We start from the raw sequence: 24,348 nt of genomic DNA, 5'->3' as shown, positions 1-24,348 counted from the left end.
TTCAATTTGGTTCTTCGGTTTTTGAGCTTCCTACGGTGTTCTGAGCACAGCGTCCCAATCAACCAGTCGGCTCATTTCTCTGGAAACAAACAGAAAGATGCTTTCACAGAGCTCCACGTTTCTCAATCCATTTACCAAGACTAAATCGATAACCGCCCCCGCATCATCATCATCATCATCATCATCATCGGCTCTGCTGTAAGACATGCTGACCTACACGCCACAGCATTGCCTAGAGTGCTGATTTATAAAGGTCCGCGCAAATATGCATCATAACGGACTGACACAAACAATATGAGAACTGACTGATTTCAGAGGAGAAAAGCAAAAAAAAAATTACAATTTCACATGTCTGATGCCACGGGCATGTTCTGCTTTTCATAGATGAGGGAATGCCTGCTGTCTTTAAATAAGCCAGAGGGTTGTAATTGCTTTAAAATGTTAATAAGCGTCTGCTTAGTTAGAGCGTTGAATGCAGAAGTCAGAGCCGTTCTCGCGGCCTTGTGGGAGATAGCAACACTCCACTTCAAGCCTTTGAACTAACAAACATCTCATCTCAACTCAACCGGAACAGAAAACAACCATTATGCTCTTTGATGCCAACCGCAGCACGACACTCTCGAAGCTGCTCAAATCTATTTAGAATTTAATTTTCACTTTTGTTTCATTAATGGATAAGAGTTTGTCACTTGAGGCTCTAATTTTTTGCAGGCTCATCTACTCTGTAATGTCTGAGAAGTCGCTGGTGGGGTTGACAGCACTGCCGCCCGTACCCTTAGGACTAAATTTACGGATGCCTCAAACAATATGGGTTTTTTTTTGCGACGGCCGACTGCCGGTATTAAGAGTGGGAGGGCCAAGGACAGACACACTGGGGATGTTAATAAATTAAAAAATGTATCAAATTAATTACATGGCACACTAATTAATTATTCAAATAGGATCAAGGCAGATGAACAAATGTGTCAGTTGTGTTCATTATTTTTTGTAATTAATTGTGTTAAATTAACTCAAGTTTAAAGACCTATAATAATATCTAATAATGTATAAGGTATATATATATATATATATATATATGTGTGTGTGTGTAGCTATATATGTGACAAAACCAGTCATAGGAGCCCATTTTTAAAAATGCACAATTATACATCATCTGAAAAATGAATAAATCAGCTTTCCATTCATATACTGTCATGACTGGACAGTGTTTGGCGCAGATACAGATATTTGAAAATCTGAGGGTGCAAAAACATCAAAATACTGAGAAAATCGCCTATTACTAATCAGTTTTGATGTATTTACAGTAGGAAATGTATTAGAACAATGTTCACTTAATGTTCTAATGATATGTGACATATAAAAGCAATAATTTTGACCCATACAATGTATTTTTGGCTATTGCTATATAGATATACCCCAGTTACTTTAAACTGGTTTTGTGGTAATATGTGCGTGCATGTGTCATATATACATATATGTACAGCATAATAAAGGGTATAGACATTTTATATTTTTTTTGTTGATATATTTTTTATATACAATTTGGAAAATCCCAGAAACGGATAGCTTGAAAACCAAAAATGCACCTGTCCTTCTGAGATTGAGGTGTCATGCAGCTTACCATCTATGAGCTGATAGAGCTGCGATCCCGAAGTAATCTCGGCCGCCTCGCTCTTCCTCGTACCCTTCCTGTAGCGGATCTTATAGCTGGTGATCTCACCGTTCTGAGCATCTGCTGGCGGAGGCTGCCATCTCACCATAACGGCCTACAAAATTTGAGAAAAGCAAAAAAACAAAAACACATCCTCAGCGTCACATCCTCAGATTTCATTCCCAAGCAATAACCACGGTGTATTAAAGAGAGAATTAACGCGGCGCCTCCTCCAGGCGCATACAGAGCATGCTAAGTCACAACAGTAACAGGTCTAACCTAAGTCATCCTCCCCCTGAGGCGGCCATTAGAGAACGTGATGGTCTCGCACATAAACTATATCAGTCCTGCAGCAGAGGGCATCGGGCGAGCAGCGGAGAACGGGCCGCACCGAACGCATGAATAATAGATAAAGCTGTGCAGGGTACAGGAGCCTGCGGGAACGCAGCTCAGGATGGATGGAGGAGGCTAGCTGCAGGGCCCGCGGTGCCTGCTGGGATAATGAAGGCAGGGAGAGGGGCCGCCCAGCGTGGGTGGGGAATTAATTAATAGTATCCACAGTTGCCGTGTTCACGGGCCATGAGGGAATAAAGCGAATTAAATCTGTACCATGTATGCAATTACTGTATTTCAATTTTCGTCCAATTCCGGTTTACCTCGCTAACTACTGCTTGTGTTTTCAGCCAAACAAACTTGTTTTAATTGACTTATGGGTCACGGGGGTGCCTGGTGCTAGCAGAGGGGTCCTAACGTAAGGTAAGTCTCTGTGTTCATTATACACACCTCGGACTGAACCCCCCCCCCCAGTCTGTTGCGGAGCACCCCGGGGCCACAAGAGGGGGTCCCCATACCGTCCGTAGGAGCACACTAATTAACCATCTTCTCATGCAATATACAAATAAAAGCTTCTGTCTGGGACTTAAAGCCTTTTTATTATTCAGTGCTAATTACTGAGGCATAAAACCCATTACAGGCTTGAAAGTGTGCGAGTCTGTGTATACCCACAATGCAAAGAGACTGCAATTAAACTGGATTGTTACAGCTTTTGAAGAAAATACGAGCTGTGCCTGTGTAACACTTGCTGTCATGAAGCTGGGGTGCTCTGGGTGTTTGCTGAGATGTTCTGAACGGTTTATATGCTGCTTCTAGGGTGTTTTAGCTGAAAGTTTTGACCTTTACTACTTAGTATTTTGTCTTTGAGCTTCTATTTTTGTGGTAGCTGTATGGCGTCACTGTTAAAGAGTAATATATAGTATAGTTCAGCACAGACAGGATCTTTAATGTCTTGTAGAATTTTTAGTCACATATATCTAAACGTGTCAGTGCTGTCAAACGCTTAATCATGATTTATCTCATTCCAAAATATGTATGTGTGCTGTGTATATTAATTATTTAGATATAAATACACACACGTGCACATATGTATTTCAGAAAGAATATGCCATGTTTATATATTAAATATATTTATAATATTAATTATATCAGTATAAATACAAATAAATACCTGTAAATATTTTTAAAATGTGGGTGTGTATTCATACATGCATAATAATTATACACAGAACACAATTATTACACAAATAAAAACTTTAGTTATTAATTATCTGACAACACTAATTTTATTTTTATATATATATATATATATATATATATATATATATATATATATATACACATATATAAATATATATATATATATACACATATATAAATATATATATATACACATATATAAATATATATATTTATATACATATATAAATATATACATTTATATACATATATAAATATATACATTTATATACATATATAAATATATACATTTATATATATATATATATATATATATATATATATATATATATATATATATATATATAAAAAATAAAATTTGTGTTGTATATATATAAATGAACCAAAACCAACAACAGAACAAAACAAATTCTTGAAATAAAATGTAAAAAGTGGTCTAAAATGAAATGTAAAAATCTATAATTATCTATAATAAATCTATAATAATAAATAATCCAATCATCAAGACAACAGTTAAACTTAATATACTAAAATAGCAATAAAATAAATACGAACTATACAGACATACCTAAAAAAGAAAACTCGACAACAGAAAAAATTAAAAAATTTAAAATGCAATCTCAAAAGTTGTGAGAGGGAGAGGAAGTTATCTTGAATTAGATTTCATAAAAGGTATTCCATATAAAATAAGAATTGTCAGTTTTGATTTCATGGTGACTTTAATAGTTAGGCTCTGGGGTTTCTTGAAATTCCAAGGAAGTGCAAAAGCAAACGTGACGCTTGCCTTAGCAGACACCATGAAATAAAAGTGCTAAATGCATTATTGCGGCCCAAGACGCTTGTCTACATACGACTAGAAACATAAACAGACTCATGAATAAAAACAACAGGAGGAAGACTCGTCTTCCCCGGCAGCTAGACAAATATAAATTGTATCTCGAGAAAGAGGGGGAGGTGTACACGGAGGAAGAATGAACGAGGATGTAAAGCTTTGTGACAGCATTCTAGCCGAGCACAGATGCGCTGCTCATCACAGTTAAATCACAGCAACAGATGAGTGCCTTCATCGGAAGCGCTGCACACTTCACCCAGCAGCAGCTGGAGCCCGACCGAACCAGACAGTCACTCGGCCTTACCTTAGAGTTCAGCACTTCAACCGTCATGTTCTGTGGCGGAGCACTGGGGACTGAACAGAGCCACGAGAGTATTAGTTCAACAGGGCCCAGCAATACACGGTTTACAGCAGACACAGTATAAAAAATACACCGTTTGGTTGCCTACGCTCTTCAAAACATCTTGTTTTGTGCTGAACACTCATACAACTTGATGGAAGGAAATTATGACTATTTATGACTACGTTTTCTGCAAGACGTTCCTGAAAATGTTGCATTATTGAACTAAATATGCAACAATTTGCCGAGATTTTCAGAATAATAAACTGAACAACACTGACATTTTAGAGTTAACGCCTTTTTTAATCGCTCCGTAAATCATAAAAGCCAGAAATTATTTTTAATAAAAACATTTATAGGTTATGCAAAATCAATGCTGTATGTGCAAACTAGTGATGTTTAACATAAAGTTTTTATTTACATAATATATCTAATATTATTATTATTATTATTTAATATTATTATTAATATTAATACACGCACATAAAGTATGTATTTGATGTATATATTATATAAATGTATATATTTATATTCACATAATGTAATGTATTTATATTTAAATATATTTAATATATAAACGTAATTTTTTTTCTTAAACATACACATGCATGGGTGTGTATTTATATATACATAATAAATATACACAGTACACACACATACGTGAACAAAAACATTCATGCGGTTAATTGGATAATCATTTATCCTTAACCTTCAGAATACAGACAGGAAAAAAGTGCTGCTTAAGTAGATTTCTGGCTCAGTGCATGAGAAAAATATATGAAATGTAACAAAATTAATCTTCACCAACACGATTTAGAAAAGGTAACTATCTTCATCTTGCAGAAACTAAGAAAAATTGTCTATGAAGAGTGAGCATAAAACTTTGAACAGGTGGCGAGAAGCTCGTTCCATTCGAAGTGTACAGTAATAACTACAAAATAAAGTTTCATGGGTGGTAACAAATCTTTATGCCCAGTAATTTTTTTTTCAATTGACTCACCACTCACAGAGGTGGCATAAAGTTAATTTTGGATCCTGGTGATATTGCTCTTTTGATGTAACTACAACAGGGATATAGATTATAGTTGGTTTATTGCTGGCTTTGTTTATTGCCTTTTAGAGTTCTTGTGTGAGACCCCTTATTACAATTATTTTGAGAATCAAAACTCTGCAGGGTTGTGGGGGAGAATGGGGGAGCGAGATTTATTGTAAGTACCGTCAGAGTATGTGCGCACGGATACGTCCTCAGTGGACACTCCAGGTCCGTGTTTGTTATAGGCCACCACTCTGAAACTGTACTCGGTGAACTTCTTCAGTCCAGTCATGGTGTAGGACAGTGTGTTTACATCCAGATCCTGCCAGAGAAGAGACAGATTAGATATACAGGTCGAATGAACGAATGCATCGTTAGTAACAAAATTCTAGAATATGAATAGTTATAGCGGCGCACAGAGTCCGAAATTGAATGAAACATTGTATTAATTAACTGAATGCGTAAAAATTTGCAGTGTGTAAACCAGGTTGACGAAATGCAAGGAATTTTGGCGGTGTGCATTGGCCTTAAGAATGCGCATTAATATAAATGTAAATATTTGAAGTGCCCCTATTAAGCCGTTTTTTAATATTGAGCTTTATGCATTTTGTAAAGTAGCTGTTAGTGAATGTAAACGTTCTGTAAATCCAAAAGTGCCCGATAAATACAGATACGGTCTCCCAATATAAAGAGTTGGACTTCGTATACGAGCCGTTAGATTCCCTTTTCAGTGACGGCTACATGTCACAAGGTAACACATTTGCATAATTCACGCCTACGTTGTTACTTTGGCCGGACACGAACAACTTGAGCCCGCCCACAAACACATCCTTTTACTGACCAATCGCGACGGACTGGGCCATGTGACCAATCAGAGCAGAGCAGGCTCACGGAAAGGAAACGGGTTTAGAGAGACAGCTTCGAACGAATCGTTTGAGGATCACTGTATATGAATCTTTATATTTGGAATTGGGCTGGAAATGTTAACTAGCATACGAAATATGACGTCTAACATCTCAGCTTGTGTTCAGGAGGCACCACGTAGCTCCACCTGCTCTCCACCATAAACATTTCACATGCATCATCAAATATCATAATCCTTTTATACATGAAAATGGTTTTACCTGCTCACTGTCCATGCCCTTCTCCATGTAGTAAATTTTGTAGTTCTGGATCTCGCCATTGCCTATGAGAGGCATGTCCCAGCTGAGACTCACTGTGCTGGGGGACGTGACCACTGCCTGTAGGTTCGGAGCGGGACCAGGTACCTGGACTATTAAACGGAATGAAAAAAATAATAATTTTTATTGCAATACGTTTTGTTTTATAACTGGCACCTTCTGCCTGTCACTGGTTTTGTTTGATAATTTGGTGCAATATTGTTTGTAAAACAGTCACGCCAATAAAGCACTTTGAAATCGACTTGAATAGAGAAAGTGATATCTCTTTTCAGCTGAGCATATGACAGTGGCATGTGTCGACAGACACCTCTGGCAGAAAGCGGACTAACACACGCCAGCTCAAACTGCGGGATTGACGTGATTTAATTTGCTTAGCAGAGCGGAGAGAATAGAAATGAGATTCTATGTTGCTTAACTTTTGTTTACTTGCTAGGGTCATGAATCATTACATTCAATTATAGGCTCCGATGAGTGTCCGTTAAATCCGTTGTTTTCCAGCACGCTCAAAACTGACATGCCTTCGAGGAGTCATCATGTAGGGCCAATCTAAATGAGGCTCTACGTTAAATGAAATATAATATAATTTAAATAGCATATACATAAAACAACTGGCCAATTTTTTATGGAAGTTGGCAAGCAGTCATTTAGCGGACAGTTTTATCTGAAGCAACCCACGGTACGCTTATTACAAGGACGACAGCATGGAGAATCCTGGTTTTGAAGGGATCGTTCACGAAAAGTCGATTCTTTCATTATTTTACATAAAAAAAATGATTAACAGAAATAATATAGCCTACTTACAATAAAATATGCTTACAAGTGTATTGAATTTATTGTTTACAGACACTTGCAAATACGTTAAAATGTTTTACAGTTTATATTTATATTAAATGCATTTAGCTGAGCAGTAGTGAGCTTTCTGATACATATATATATATATATATATATATATATATATATATATATATATATATATATATACACACACACACACATATATACATATGCTCTCTTTAAGTACATTTTAGGAGCCTTTATTTTATTAATATTATATTATCAATATTTTCTAAATACACTAAAAGTACACTTTTAATATACTTAAGCACACTTCTTTTTTCTCAAAGGCAGGGACCATTATAAAATAATGTTTTAGCATAATAAAAGTGCTTCATATGTTTCACTGACTATATTCCATACAATGTCATACAATCTCTTTATGTCTGGAACCGACTAAATTATATTTATTATTTGCTAAAATCATATAGCTTCAGTAGACTATAATCACTACATGCATACTTTCAATGCACGCGGAAGAGCAGCATGAACGCTCCACAAAACATCTCCTTTTGTGTTCCACAGGGATTTCAACAAGCATCCAACAACTTCCAGTCTCTTCCCCACATGTCTGCAACCACTGTTTGATTACATTCATCCAGTTACGGTTACCCAGAACCATCTTTCATGCTCAAGCTCTAATATAAACTGCATTACATGAATCACTTTTCAAACTCTGATCAGGCGTTTCTGGCATCTCAAACGACACTTTATCTCAGTTCCACAGACATCCATTCTTTCCAACATCAACGCCTGCTTTTGATAACGATGTCTTACAGGATGCGATGGGGCGCCTACACTGGATTAAGTGCGAGTGCGTATGTGTGCCTAGATGACTTGTGCTCAGATTCATTCATAACGTTCGCAGCAATATGTGTGTCAGCCTCAGAGGCTGATCTCCACGCAGCAGGAATCCCGGGACTGCCAGAATCCCGCTAACACACATTATAAAGTGCTTAAAGCAGTCAGAGCCAAGAACGCACAGAGGAGCACATCTGACCCAGAAACGGCTTCTCCTGTGCTGTGTTTGGGCTGATAATGTTTCACGTTGATGGAGTCAGGCCATACACCTTCAGTGACGTTCAAGAGATGCGTTTGCTTAAAAGCCAGCAGGCGTTTACATGTGCTTACAATATAATGAGATTTTAAACTGACATTGAGGCATTGGGGAGGCTTTGGGAGAGAAAGCCTCCTGAGAAAATGTTCTGCGTACTCTCGCAGGACCAAAACTTATTCTAGACAAGCGTTAAAAACCAACTACACAAACTTGATTTCACGCATTATGGCCTTCGGAAATGTGTCAGAGCGTATTTTTGTAACGCGGCTGTTTTAATTAGTCTGTAAATCTCATTTGAACGCATTCTGACTTGGTGTGTTATCATCAAGTGAAGATCTCACCTTCGGGCTGGGTGGCGACCCTCAGAGGCGCTGAGCTCTCTCCGGGGCCGTTTCTGTTGTGGGCCACCACGCGGAAGGAGTACTTGGTGTCTGGCATGAGGTTCTGGATGGTGACTTGCATTTCTCCTGGACGGCTGGTGTTCACTATCCTCTCCCTGTAGAGCATCAGAGAAACAAACGCTATATGAGGCTGAAACCGGAGCTGACTGCTGATTCGCCGGTTCAAACGATCTCTTATTCTTCTGTAGTCAATAACAGCTCGTACAGAACGGCGTTCTAAATATTAATAAGAACAACATGTGACTTAAAATAAGAGCAAGAAAAACAACAGAATACAAACATCGATAGCATTCATAATTGAAGCCTTGTTGGAGGGTGAATGTCATGAAAACATGTCTGGATCACATTTCACTACATAGGTAAAATTAAATGCATTATATTTGTATCTACATTTGTATATTTGTTGATCTATTCATGTGTAATGTGTATATATAATATATAATTTTTTGATACTTAAAATATATTATTTTGCTGACAAGAAAGCACAAACAAATCTTACTGGCAAAACAAATCTTATTTTTTACCTTTACTTTTGTTTTGTAATTATCTTATATATTGTAATTACTATTCTCCGTAGTATTTATTATTAGAATCTCTTTTTAATAATGCAGCATTCTTTTAAAGTATTTTTAATAGTAAACAGCAAACTAGGTAATAAAATGGGGAATTGGGGGGATAATAAAATATTCTTGTTTTTCTGCAAGATGAAAAATGGCAAGCGCATTAACGTTCAATTGGTTTTTAAGTTTTTTAATGCTCACTAAGGCTGCATTTATTTGATAAAAATACAGTAATATTTTATGACAATTTAAAATGCGTCACATGTACATCATTCTAAAATGCTTTTTTGCACACAATAAATATTTCTTACTATTAGTATAAAAAATAGTTTGCATCTTAATATTTTTGAAACGGTAGTATACTCTTTACAGGATTATTTATCAGTACAACATTTATTTGAAATGGGAATCTATTGCAACATTATAAATATTTTAAGATTTATTTACAGAACACATTATGTAGTTATTATTCATTTAACGGATCACCGCTGAATAAAACTTTTGGTACTGTAGCGTGTATATAAATGCCTCGCCTGTTATTGCCCTCCAGGCTGTAGTAGACCGAGTAGGTGACCTCATCTCCATGCGGTTCAGCAGGAAGACGCCAGGTCAGCTTGATGAAGCGGGTGGAGACCAGGGAGGCCACAACATCACGGGGGGCGGAGGGTGTGGGACCAGCGCCGCCTCTGGAGCCTGGCATTAGACGGTCAGTAGTGGCACGGGTCAGTGAGGTGGGAGGGGGGGAGGGGATGGCTACATCTTTGAGCGCAGACAGTGGGGTGGCGTGAGCGGAGGGGTGAGTGAAAGCAGAAATCAAGGGTGGAGACGCGTGCCAAGTCACACAGAAATTCAGGGAGGAAGGGAGGGATGGAGAGCAAAACAAAGGAGGACAGAATAGAGGGAACACATAAAAAGAAAAAAACAAAACAAAACAAAAACCATAACACAATGTCTTCCATGACAGGAAATCAACGAAACAGTGAAATAATCACAAAGAAACATGAAAAAACGCAATCATAATGAAAGAATGTCGGGCAGAAAAATAGCTGAAGTGGAAAAAAATGACGGAAAGCTGAATCCCAGGAGGCATATTTTTTTACTTTTTCACTCTTAAAAGACTAGTTCACCTCAAAATTAGACCGACAATAACACACAATTTCTAAAACTATTTTAGAAGCTATTTTAAAGCAAAAATAAATCGATCTGTTCACGGATCATTTCAGAAATCTAACATTTCTGTTCCTGCGTTCCTCTGAATCACCGGTTTCGAAAGCGGTTCAGGTAGAAGAAATACCAGTTAATAATTCTATTTAAAAAGTCCCATACCGTACACCTTTTTGGAGCTTTATTTAAGGTGTTAATGTCCTTAAGAATATATATTTTGGGGTATAAGCAACAAAAGCACATCTGAATGTGGTAAGAAGCTCTGTCAAAAACAAGTTGATTTTGGCATGCCGAATTAATATCCATTAGCTTCTCTTCTGATTGGCCTGTTTTTTCTGAGTGACGCACACCCAAGCCAATCAAATGTAACAACGTCACAATTATGTCCCAGCTCTAGCTGAATGCAAAGCAAAGGGAAGACTGCAGGCGGCCCATTCAAACTAAACACATTTGGCTACATAAGGAGCTTAAAATATCATCTTCTTATGATGTTGGGTGCCAGAATCAATGTAATAAGCCTCAAATTAGAAATATGATCGCATACCCGATGCCACTGCCAGACAAAAAGCCAATGTCAGCTGTTAAGTGTGATAAAATGAGCGGACTGGACAGAAATGATCATCAAAAATGCTTTTTGACATGTTTCCATGTTGCGGTGCTCGGGTGACTGAGGAGATCGGACGTCACATTTTTCACAATGGCTTGTGAAAAATCTCAGCTATTTTATGCAGTTTTTATGCTTTTTCTTCTTTCAAATTTCAAATATTAAACGGAACAATAAATTTATGTTATTAATGTTATCAATGACCATTTCTGTTCCTGTCAAAATGTAGCTAATTTCCGGTTTTCATTCCTCGAGCTGCTCCGGAAACCTGGTTTAAACTTATATGCCACTGCTTCTTGCAGCATATTTGGTCTGCATGAAGGTAAGTAAATAAATAATAATGAAAAAAAAAATGTGTGAACTACAGAGCTATTACTTTAGGTGGAGCTGGGAAAAATCAGAGAAAAAAACCACTGAGACACGGAGGCTATCCATTTTAATCACTAACATACATCTAGAGGTCCCAGGCTTCACCATCTTCACACAGATATGCAAAATATTTCATGCTGAGGCCTCTGTGGTTAAATCTAAGGACGTCGGACTGTTGTTTTCTACCAGTGGAGTGAAACTCAACACAAAGCTGCTCTAAAAATGTGTCAAGATTAGTTGCTTTTTTTGCGGACTGCAATAAAGTTGCACTTTTGGCAACAGCAACTCTTTGAATTAAACAAACTGTGTTTCATTTGCATCTGCCAAAAGAAGCAGCTGTGGAAGGACTGAACATCAATCAAATGTGTGATCACAAAACCAGTCAGTGATTTAAAATTGAGATTTATACATTAACTGAAAGCAGAATAAATATGCTTTCCATTGATGGTTGGTTTGTTAGAATAGAACAATATCGCCTTTAAAGCTGTCCATTGAGGTTCTCAGCAATGAATCTTAGCAAACAAAAAATATGTTTTGATATATTTATGGTAGGAAATGTACAAATTATATTCATGGAACAGGATCTTTACTTAATATCCCAACGATTTTGGCATAACAGGAAAATTGACCATTTTAACCCATACAGTGTAATGTTGGTTATTTCTACTTGTGTTACAGAGTGACATATAATATGTATGATTGATGTACCGTGCTTTTCAAATTGACTGTGGTTGACAATAACATGAGAAGGCAATAAAACATCTAAAACGAGTAACAGCAGGGTCATTTTTTCCGTTATGCCAACCAGAATAAAACAAAATCAGCACGTAACACTAGGGAAAATATCTCATCTACATTAAAAAATCATGTTGAAAAGATGAATAAAATTTATGAGCTTCATGATTCAAATGGCAGAGAATTTTTGAATAAAATGATCGTGGACTTGGACAGAAAATAAAACTTACAGATGAAAACAATAAATCCAAAAAAGTGGATTGCTAGAAACCAAAGTATGGAATCAAATATCAGGCATTTTAATATAAATTCAAACAAAGATCAGCTTGTCTGAACTGTGTTTATATACCTACAGCTATACACTATTACAGTATGTCAACTAAAGTCTCATTTGTTACTTTTACGTACCCTAAGGAATTTTAGGAGAAACATAACATAAAATGCATTTCCAGTAAGTGTTATGAAAGAGCAAACTTTGAACAATACAGTTTCTCTTTGCTAGTTAACTGAGGTTTTAAAAGCACCATATAATGCTGAAAAAGAACAAGATGTGCTCTTCGAATTACTTTCTTATCCTGAACCGCATTCGGCTCTGAACAGACAGCAGGAGAAGAGACTGATAATGCAGACCTGTATAATATACACTAATAGCGGCACTCATTAGCTTATAGCTTCCCCTAAATGACAAGATCCATTAGACAGAGAGCAAATTAAACATTAGTTGTAGCAATTACAGTTTTCCACAAAGACGAGCCATCAATGTTCATCTGTCTAGCCGCAGGGAGAGAAAAAAATTATATCATTCAGCATTTATCTCTGGTTCAGCTTTGTGTGACGCGTGACGTTCTCTCTGTAGTTTTTCTTCTCCCTCCGGTTCAGTCACTCTACTTGGCAGCCATTTTGCAGCTGTTTTCATGTCATGTATAGTCAAGTACGGTTTTTATGGGCTTGATTATGTAAAGAACGCCAAAATGTGCATTCAAAAACATGTTAAATCGATAAAATCCAAAATAGCTAAGGCTACAGCTAATCTAAAAGAGCGTAGCTTTATGTAACTGTAGCATCTGTGGGCATGTGAAGAAACAAATCCTATTGGTCGACCAGTTTTGGTCACAGTACGCATATTCATATCGCTAATTTTTGGTACAGATCTTTCGGTTCGTTATGTGTATTGTTGTAATCACTGCACGAGTGCAATGTCACTATTGTAACATTCGACAAGAATGTTCAAATTATGCTAATTTGTTTCATGAAATTCAAACAATAAATGCCGTTTCAATGATTTTTGATGTGGTGCAACAGATTGCTGCCTTTACCCTTTACTACTAGTTGTAGCATGAAATAAACATGAATGAACATCTAATGGCTCGTGTAACTGCTCAGTATCCCAATTGTGAAAAAAGTAAATAAAAGAGCTTCCAAGCATGTCATGTAAATTGAATTTAAGTCATCGGTGTCTAAAGCGAGCTAGTTCGCTACAGAAATGAAGTCTAGACAAGAGCATTTCATAAAATATCAGACTATATACTCATTATATCTGCTAGTGATATCTTCGATATTTAATATATGTTTAAATAAATTTGTTATAAATCAAGTTATGTCAGCCACTGTATAAATGAATGTATTTTTAACAATCAATAGACATTTTACAATTTAAAATCACATACAGTTAAGTTGAGTGTTGATTATAATATTTTAAAATAGTAATTAAGTAGTTAGTAGGTGTGGTCTCTGTTGTTAATTGTAACCTTATAGTAGACTAATGTAAAATGACTTTTCATAGTTTAAAGCATAAGCTGAGGTAAACCACTATTTAATAATAATAATGATTAAAACTTTTTATGTGTACCCCCGCTTCTGTACCGAAACCGAACCGAACCGAACCATGAAATCAAAGCTACACTCCTAATAAAATGGAAAGTTTTTCAAACATACCTTATTCAACTAGTGTGTTATCTAAACCATCACAAGCATCAGTTTGAGTAGTTTCCTGTGTGAATGTAGTCATGTGAAGAGCGGCGGAAGATTAATAACGATTCTATTCATAGCAGAGAGCAATAGCGGCTGCCACTGGAACAGATGGTGACTTTGCCTTATTAATGATGCACACTAAAGCTAAGCAAAAAGGTCAAAAGGCTTTTGGTGTAAAATGGAAATGTAAAAGGATTATTGGTAACTCCATGTTTGCTATAAATCGATGCAATTGTGATTTTAATACTAAGCAAACGGTTTTTCGGAAATATGCTAATTAAGCAGAAATGGCTGCTCAGAGCAATAGTGGTTATGTACTATGTAGGTCACCGAAAATCCGAAATAGGTAATTGAGCATTAGGGTATGGGAAAAAAAACATAAATGTCGGAAAGATTGCCTCATTCACCTCCATGTACTTATGATGTGGCTCTGTCTGAGAGAGGGAGCGCAGTGCACTGCTAATGACCACTTAAAAGCTCCTACTTTCATCTTACGTAGATGGGTATGGACTGAAATGGCCACGGTTCCAGAGATGTGACATAGTTCCTGCTGCACACATAGAGAATTCATCCACTGGCATTAAATCTTACACCCTCTCTACTATTGATCCAAGGGAACATGCCATTATTACAGGCTCTGGAAGGGTTTGAGGACTTACTCGTATTGTACAGAGGCATAAAAACTGGGTTATTTCATTCATTCTCAGTGAGGTTCGCGTTCTTCACCTGTACTCATGTCATAACATGACAGGTTTGGCTGCTGCTGAAATCTGAAGCAGCTCTTGATCTATAGATGCTGGCTAAAAGCCCCATATGAGTGTACTGAAGAGGAGAAATGGGTAGCTCAATTACACACAGATACACACACACACACACACTATATATATATATATATATATATATATATATATATATATATATGTGTGTGTGTGTGTGTGTTTAAGTAGGTTCTTCTACATATTATGTAAAGTTTAGCAGACTAAGTCTGCTAAAGCATAAACAAAAGCATTTTTTTTTGCTTGAAATCACATAAACGTTAACTGAAATTTTGCAAAAAGGAAAACAGCTGCAAACTTGCATATTACTTATTAAATAATTACCTATTTTAGACACTATTACTATCACTGAACAAGGGAATTAGTTCTAAGATCATGTCCTGTTTGAGCCCGAGCTGAAAAGAATTTATTGGCTGAGATGGAATACAACAAAACACAGAATGTCATACTAATTATTAATAAGCAGCAGTTTATACTCTAAATGCGTTCCTCTGGCTCACGCAGCATAGAGAGCATGCTAAATGTGAGCACAGGGGACATTGGAGAAAATTAATCATAAAACAAACAGGTACGTTGTTAAATTCGGTCACATAAAGGGGAGAACATTTTGAATAGAACAAAAAAGTTAACAGAATAAGGATTATTTGCATAATTTTGCATTACAAAACAATTTCCACTGAAATTTGCTGCATAAACTATGTGGGTCACACTGAAATGATCAGAGACACTTTTTCCAGCCGTTACGCATGGATAATGTATTTGTAGTTTTGACATCAAAACAGAAGTGATTTCCGAGCCATTTCTGCAGCTTGAAATTGTCAAATGGAGTGGGCAGAATGTTTTGAGTAAAAGTTACAATAAAACGATCACATCAGGTTTTTTTTTTTACTTTGACTTTGTAAAAGACTAATTAGATATTTCAGGATATCTTCAGGCTCTTCTTAATAATATATTTTTTGTTTGTTGCAGCGAAAACAGTCAGTCAAAGCAGACGAAGAAAGCACAAAGAAGCGTTTTTTTAATAAGCGGAGTTACTATGATATTCGAGAAGCCGAGCACACGCTAGCCTTTGTCATTTTTTTATTGGAGATACGGCTGGCCCGCAGCGATTTTTGCATTGGATCTGAAGCGGGCACCGCTGCAGCGGTGACAGCGGTCTATCTCTTCAAAGTAAACATCATGAATATGAGAGCATGATGGATTAAAGGCCATCAACACCCCCGTTGAGATTAAACAGGTCTCTCACGTGATGGAGAGCAGCGCACCATCTCCTGAGATGCCTTGCTTCCATAGTCTGAGAGATGAAAGCCAGAGCAGCGGGGCAGATCTAGGGGGAGGCACGGGCACCTCGGCGGGACGTACCGCCCAGCACGAAAGCACAGGATTATGGGGCGCAGCGTGATGCTGGCAGGGGATTTCCTCTGTGTTTGCTGGGAAGGCAGACGCCCATCTGGCGTGTCATTACTGTATGTCTACACCCAGCTACAGCGGCCCTCTGGGTCAGCAAACAGAGCCCCGTTCCCTCCTGCACCTGCTGAACCTCCGCCTGCTCCGGTCCTCGCTCTCTGGTCCGTCAGCTAAATCTTTTATTTTCTGACATGTACTTCAGTCCCGTTTGTCATTGCCCAGCCACAATATCGCCAGAAATATCACCGTGCTCCTTTGAGAAGCTGTGGCTCGGGGCATTTGTACACAAAAGTACCTGCAGTGAGGCTTTGTTTGAATAGAAAGCTGACATCAAACATTACATTATTATATCACGTCAAATCGCGGTGGAGTTCGAGATGAGAATTCACAAAATGCAAGATTCAGCAAAGAGAATGATACAATAATAAAAATCCAATTTATATTGTCATTTATATTATACTGTTAAAAATATCACTGTGTACACTACTGTTCAAATGAGCTTTTAAAGAAATCTTATATACATATATATATATATATATATATATATATATATATATATATATATACATATACATATATATACATATCTTTTAAAGAAATCTCTGTAAAGCTCACAGAGCTTTACAGTAAAAATACTAATACAAACATTACAGTATTACAATAAAAAGTATTCTATATGTATATGAAAAATGTTATATATATATATGTGTGTGTGTGTGTGTGTGTGTGTGTGTGTGTATATATATATATATATATATATATATATATATATATATATATATATATACACACACATATATATATATACACACACATATATATATATATATATATATATATATATATATAAAATAATATAACATAGATGAGCGTATATACATGTAGATAGATATATACTGTATGTGTGTGTATTTATATATACATAATAAATATGTGCAGCATACACATATATTATGTTAATTAGTTGACAGCACTAATATATAATTTGGATTTGATTAATTACAATTAATCAATAGTTATTGATATTATTCATATATATTTATTTTGGAAATATCTACCCACAATTACAATAGATGTTGTTGGACATATAAACTCAGAGTAACATAAAACTATGAAATTAATAAAATAACTGATTAATCTAAGGATTTCCCATAATCTTGTGAATCTTGTGACCAGGAAGCTGCTTTGCATTCAGCAATAGAATTGAGCAAAACCACTTGAGCTCTCTGAGATAAGACGGTGAGCTGAAATAACAGACCTCGCACCTTATTAAAATATCATCCCACCTCATCCTATGAGAGGCAGACTGGAGCTGAACTGTGTTTGTAGCCTCGGGGCCGCGGTGGCTCCCAGCTAATCAGGTCAGGCCAGAAGCCGCGCACGGAAGATATGCTGATTTCGAATAGTTTATAGGCATATACATGCCTGACATTTTATGACTGTTACACTACTTTTTCGGCATCTTAATAACATCAAAAAAGTGTATTCTATGCACAGCTGACATTTACCTTCATTTTTCTTATTTTCTTCACACCTCACATATGTCTCGTACACCATTTCATCTCAAACATGTTCTTCACTTACGCTGCTGATTAAATAAAAACTTATCGAGGTCACCGTAATTCAAAAATGAATGATGAAGGCATGGCCTAAAAAATAAATCTGTGCGATCTACGACAAAGTATGAATGTCTGAAGCTGAAGAAACTCACACTTTGTAAAAAGCTTGAAGCAGTAATCTAGCATTGCGTTCTAAAAATGTTTTGATGCATCATAAAACTGCTCTCTTTCTTGATTTTGGTCAAATTAAATTTCTTGATTCTCCAACAGGATAATTCCATTGAGTTTAGTTACAGCTACGGGCTTTATAACGTCAACTAAATCACATCAATATTCCAACCAGTGAGTGATGAATCTTGTAAACAAAGCAGAGATGTTGGAAAGCAGCTAGAGGGCTCTTTCTGTGGCCATAAATAAGTGAAGCGTATTTGCTCTGCTGTTAGCCGTGTCTGGCGCACAGGCCTAGTTAAAGTGTCATATGAACACAGTGAGAGGCCTCAGCGGAGACATACTATTTATGTTTTATGGCTCCACAGGCTCTGCAGCTGAGATATAAACACAAATATAGCCCAAATCAGCATTGTGTGCTCTCAGATCAATCACCCTGTCTGCCATTGTGCTCACACACACACACACACACACACACACATCCTAGCTTCATCTATCATATTTCTACAAACATACCTGGGAATGAAGCCCACAGAAAAAAACTGTAGTCAGTGGTGGACAGCAACAAAGCATTTTTTACTCAGTTACAGTACTTGGGTACATTTTTCAAGTATCTTTATTTTTATTTTTATATTTTTTAATATTTTTATTTAGAGAAACTTTTACTTCACCACATCAGTAACTTAATTTACGTTTTGATAGTATATGACAAGCCCCACGTTCCCCAGTCCTTGTGAATATATTAATATTATTATTATTTTTTTTTATTCAAAATGACTGGGGAAAAGGGGTCTAGTCATATACTATCAAAACGTAAATTAAGTTACTGATTATTTAATTTTATGTATATATATATATATATATATATATATATATATATATATATACTATAAAATTATTAAATATATTTTTGTACTTTTACTCAATTAAAAAGGAAAATATATACTATATAAAATAATTAAATCTAAAAGTATATCAGTTTAAAATGACAAAACAAACATTTATCTGTAACCTTTTGCTTTTAATAAGTCCATTAAAATTCAAATATTTTTGTACTTTTACTCAATTAAAATGAAAAGTATATACTATAAAATTATTAAATCTAAAAGTATATCAGTTTAAAATGACAAAATAAACATTTATATATCTGTAATATGCTTTTAATATTTAAACTCATTAAAATGTATTTATATAGCTGCACTTTTTCGCTTTTAAGTACATTACAATTCAAATATTTTTGCACTTTTACTCAATTAAAATGAAAAATATATTCTATATAAAATGATGAAATCTAAAAGTATATCAGTTTAAAATGACAAAATAAACATTTATATATCTGTACTCCTTTGCTTTTAATATTTAAGTAAATTGAAATTCAAATGTTTTTGTACTTTTACTCAATTAAAATGGGAAAGGAACACTTAAGCAAAAGTACAGATTCACAGTTAAAGTATTAAGTACTTGCACTTTGTTCACCCGTGATTATAGTGAAGCCACCATCACCCCCGACTTTCCTCCGCTCCATCAACCTCACACTTCTAGAGTGGCTGCTACACACGCAACCTGCAGATTAACCCACGCCAACAGCTCTGTATAGAAACAGATGCTAGGAAATTGGTTTTGTGGGGTGTTTGTGCTGTGCAAGGTTTTGGAAGTGAAAAAAAAAAAAGAGTCAAGCAATGAAAAATTGACGGGAAAAAAAAACAAAAACGTTTTTTCCAGTCACCATGACTCCTTAATAATAAGTCACTGCCAGGAAAACAAGCGTTCAAATGCAAATACGGAATTAAAATTAATCTGGGGAAAATAAACAAGCTTAGAGAGTGAGACAGCATCAAATTGTCAGGTCACGTCCTCATCTAGCTATATGACTAGCAATTTTTTGAATGCTTGTGTTGGCCCACGTTTCTTATAGCGCTGCTCTGCTGCTCCATAAAATAAAATAAAAAAGTTTACAATGTCGATTACAATGTAGTTTCTGTGGTTAAAAAGACCCCAGCCTTTTTTAATCTACAGTAAGATCATAAGCGAATCTGCGTAAAAATCTCTGCAATTACATCGTGCTTAAGCTAATCACAGCATGTCAAATCTAAAGCACTGCGACTACTGGGAAAACACAATGCTGCATTACACTAATGAGCATGGGATCATATATTCCCATACAGAGAAAGAAATGTAATGAGCAAATTTCACAGACCACGCAACAAACTCCCAATCTGTAACTTAATCAACTCGGCAATCGGCTCTAACAATAAGTGAAGATAGGCAACCGTGTTTCTCCATTCACCATGTGCCTGTCCAGATGGCGGTGAGAACTGAGGTTTCAAAAAGCCTCCAATCAGACCTGTCTAGCGGCTTTTACTAGAACAAGCGGAGGAGCCTGCCAAAGTAGAGCATTTACAGGCCATTTCATATGAGAGGAGCAAAGAGTGCAGCAAAGCCCCAAAGAGATTTCAAAGAGACGCTGGCTTCATCTCAGAAAGATACGAGTATCACAGGAACATAGCGACAATCTGACAACTAATATATTCAATCAGTACGGCTCGTGTATGATGGATTTAAAATGTTGAGTAGCTTGCCAAGGCAATCTTCACACAGCCCTAGTGTGTTAGCTTTGGTGGGCCTTTCCTTCAAAGTCATAAATGTACAAGAAAGATGCAGCATCTCAAATCGCGCCGTAAGTACATAGAGGTCATATACGTCAGAGACTCTAGTGTGGGCTCTCCTGGGTGCATTTCCCATAAGCATCGTTAAGGTTACATCACATACGGTTACACAGCTCGGCAATTCTGTGTTTCCTGAAACCATAGATCAAACGAATGTCACAAATTAACTGCAGCTGTCAACCTGTGATTAGAAACAGGCTGTGTCCGAAAGCCTGGGCAGCTGACTTGCTAGTTATGGTGATAACTAAATAAATAAGTATTTAATTAGTATAATACTGATTTATCGTTAGAAATAACATCAAGAGTGGAAAAAGGTAGTCGGAAATATACATTTACACACAAACTCTCCAATAGGGCGGCACAGGGTGACGCGGAGAAGACAAATTGTTATTATTTTAGTTTTCTTTGCTCACAAAAAGTATCCTCTTAGCTTTGTAAAATTATGGATGATCTATTTGCAACGTTTCTGAGCTTTGTTCGTGTTAGGATCCTTGCTCTTTATTGGAGGGTCAGAGAGCTCTTGGGAATTCATCGCAAATATCTTAATTTGTGTTCCGAAGATAAAATAGATCTTGTGGGTTGGAATGACATGAGAGTGAGCAATTAATGTCAGAATCTTAATTTTTCGGGTGAACTGTCCCTTTAAAGCAGGGGGTTGCATCACTGTTTGGAAAATGCACCACTGATCAGTAAGTAACATCCCATCAACGACCCAGAACAATATTTCAACCTCACATTTAACTATAAACTCCAGTCCTGGTGCACATATGCCTGTGAACGCAAACACACACACACACACACACACATCCACCGAACAGGTGGCACTGCCAGAGAGGAAGCTGTAGCAGATGGCATCATGCACCTGACTTACACCAAAAACTACTATACCTTCAATTAGATTTCTATTAAAAAAGATCACTTACATAGATAAATCCACCAGTATCTCTGAAACATGCAGGATTGCTTAATGAAATGCTAAATATAGTGATGCTGATATAGTTGTAAAACCAAATGGAGCGATATTGCGGGAATGTAATGAGGTGTTATGAACACTAATATAACTGGATTTAAACTATTTTTAAGAGTGTAATAAAACTAACATATAAGCTTCCCCGAAGTAACCAGGTGATAACAAGGGTTATGGATAACATCAGGCCTGACAGCTCTAACTAGCTTAATTAAAAAGGTCTACCGAAGTGAACAGATCTCAGCAGGTTTATTCCTAAAGATTAACCATCTACTGATCATGTATTGGATTTTCCAGCAGGGTTTAGTTTAAATGTAAGAAAACATGCCATTCAATTATTTCGAAAATACACTTTTAAACATACCTTGATCCAATATGATGAGCTGAGCACCGGACTGGATATTGCCAGCATCGTTCTCAGCTAAACACTGATAGAAACCTTCATCTGACTTGACCAGCCCCAGCACCTGCAAGTTCTGCTCCTTCTGCGAAGAGGCAAACAAGAACAGTGCCGTCATCTAGAAATACAGTATTCATCTGTAGATGCACTGTAAGGTCAACAGCATTTCCTCGCTCGTGTGGGGCTAGCTGCCGACTTACAATGATCTTGAAGTAGTCGCTGGGAATGACGGCATCTCCGTTCTTCACCCATTTGATTGTGGGAGCGGGTGAGCCGGTGACCTCGCACTCGAAGATGATGTCTGTGGCTTCATGAGCAAATACGTTAGCTGGTTTCTTCAGGAACTGTGGGGAAGCTGAGGAGGAAAGCAATAAAACAAAACAAATCACGCGAGCGTGAAAAAAAAACCCATTCGTTTCTTCAAAGAAATGTCTCAATAGCTCAATGCCAGTAATGATTACGGGAAAACAATATGATTCGATTAAAAAAAGAAAACGCTATTGCCTTTTCCTAACCTCTAAAAATACCCTAAACACCCGGATGTGGCTAAGATCCGTTCTTCCTAATAGCCAGAGGAAAATGCAAAACCTCCAAAGGCTTCCCATTAGCAAATGAGGTTATTTGATCTTGGAGAAGATAAACAAGACATAGATCATCTCAATAACAAGGTAGTGTGCACCAGAATGATTCAGGCCTGTCTGCTGGGATGTAATTGGATTGTTGTTGTGCTGTGCCTGATTCTCTACCACACGACCACAACCCTCAGTTGCTGCTATTTTATACGAATTGCACATTTACAAAACATTATATATCACTTGCATACGATTAATGCACTTGCCCTCACTCTTGCATAAATCTGTATGTACTGATTGATGGCTCTGATATTTGAATATTTAAATAAACGTATGAAAAGTTTCTCAGACCACATACAGTACAATAATTCTTTAAAAAATGTACAAAATAAATAAATAATAAAAAGCTGCACAAGAAAATATTTCAAATGTAATAAGTGTTACATCATATTATAAGTGATACATCATAAAAACACATAAATATGATGTATAACCGTATTTCAACTTAATTTAACTCTTAGCATAGCAAAAGGTTAAAAAAAAAAAAAGTAACAAATAATATGAGAAAAATGTATCTTCATTCTTAGAGTTACAAATAGCATGAGTTTTTTTTTTCCCCTCTGTCACACCATAGATAAGTCAACTAAATATTATGTTATTATATTGTATTATATTACATTATATTATATTTAAATTTCAATATGTGGAAGTTAACGGAAAAATCTAAATTTATAAACGTGAGCAAAATGAGTAAAAGGTAAAATAAGGCAAATATAGATAGTCGTTAACATAAAAAGTCTGTCAATAACGTTCTCAATTCGAAAACCAGCCAAAAGCAGAATGTCTACATAAAGCTATGGCTGGATGCAAGCTGAGCTAAAATGAAGCTCGTTTGGGTGTTTTCCAGATGAGCTGGGTTCTACATTATCTGGAACAGTATATCTAACATAAGTTGCAGCATCAGGGCCAAACTGACAGAGGTAAGGTGATGAATGGCTGTTAGTATGTGCTCCTGCAGTTTGCTGAGGCCTGCACACACAACCTGCTGAAAAACACTTGTCACACGCCGCTGGGTTCCTGCTCACGCCAGCTCCACGCGGGACAGATGGTTTGTGTTTCAATCACTCCGTATACCTCACACGCATAAACCCAGTAGCACACAGGCACACAAGGCAGCACTCATATCGGTGGCCGCTCGCTGTAAAAAAAAATGCATGGGCTGCAAATGCACAGATGAAAGCTGCGCTAATGTTTTATTGCACACATTTTTGCATTTTTGTCACACAACTATTAAAATAAACTAGTTTTATTTTATATAAAGCCAACAATTCACAGCTTATTTAACTTTTATAGTCTGATTAACTTCCTAGTATGAAATATGTTTTAGCAGGTTCATTCGTGTTCCATTAACATTCACCAGTGTTTAAGCGTTTTAACTATTGTCAATATTTTACAAAGGCTATACAAATGTGGCCTAAAAACAATAAATATATATATCTGTTTGTCTATTGGTTATCATTGTTTTTCGTGTTAACAAATCCTTGGTCAGTCATATAGCAAGTGTATTA

General features: G+C 36.5%; 1 protein-coding gene across 11 annotated transcripts in view; it reads right to left on the bottom strand.

Moving 5' to 3' along the window:
- Positions 1 to 24,348, bottom strand: part of neo1a (neogenin 1a) — a 126,036-nt gene that overhangs the window by 13,839 nt on the left and 87,849 nt on the right. For 9 of the 11 annotated variants that reach the window (XM_043244025.1, XM_043244020.1, XM_043244027.1 and 6 more), the window contains exons 6-13: positions 22,409 to 22,563; positions 22,173 to 22,293; positions 9,956 to 10,181; positions 8,803 to 8,957; positions 6,514 to 6,662; positions 5,573 to 5,711; positions 4,321 to 4,370; positions 1,622 to 1,766 (exon numbers count right to left, since the gene is read on the bottom strand). In XM_043244025.1, coding sequence (XP_043099960.1) covers positions 1,622 to 1,766; positions 4,321 to 4,370; positions 5,573 to 5,711; positions 6,514 to 6,662; positions 8,803 to 8,957; positions 9,956 to 10,181; positions 22,173 to 22,293; positions 22,409 to 22,563 — 1,140 coding nt within the window. The remainder of the gene's footprint in view (positions 1 to 1,621; positions 1,767 to 4,320; positions 4,371 to 5,572; positions 5,712 to 6,513; positions 6,663 to 8,802; positions 8,958 to 9,955; positions 10,182 to 22,172; positions 22,294 to 22,408; positions 22,564 to 24,348) is intronic. The other 2 variants (XM_043244022.1, XM_043244026.1) reach the window with 1 other exon arrangement.

This window comes from Puntigrus tetrazona, chromosome 7 (genome assembly GCF_018831695.1).
Source record: "Puntigrus tetrazona isolate hp1 chromosome 7, ASM1883169v1, whole genome shotgun sequence".
Taxonomy (NCBI): domain Eukaryota; kingdom Metazoa; phylum Chordata; class Actinopteri; order Cypriniformes; family Cyprinidae; genus Puntigrus; species Puntigrus tetrazona.
This window is presented reverse-complemented; position numbering and strand designations above follow the sequence as displayed.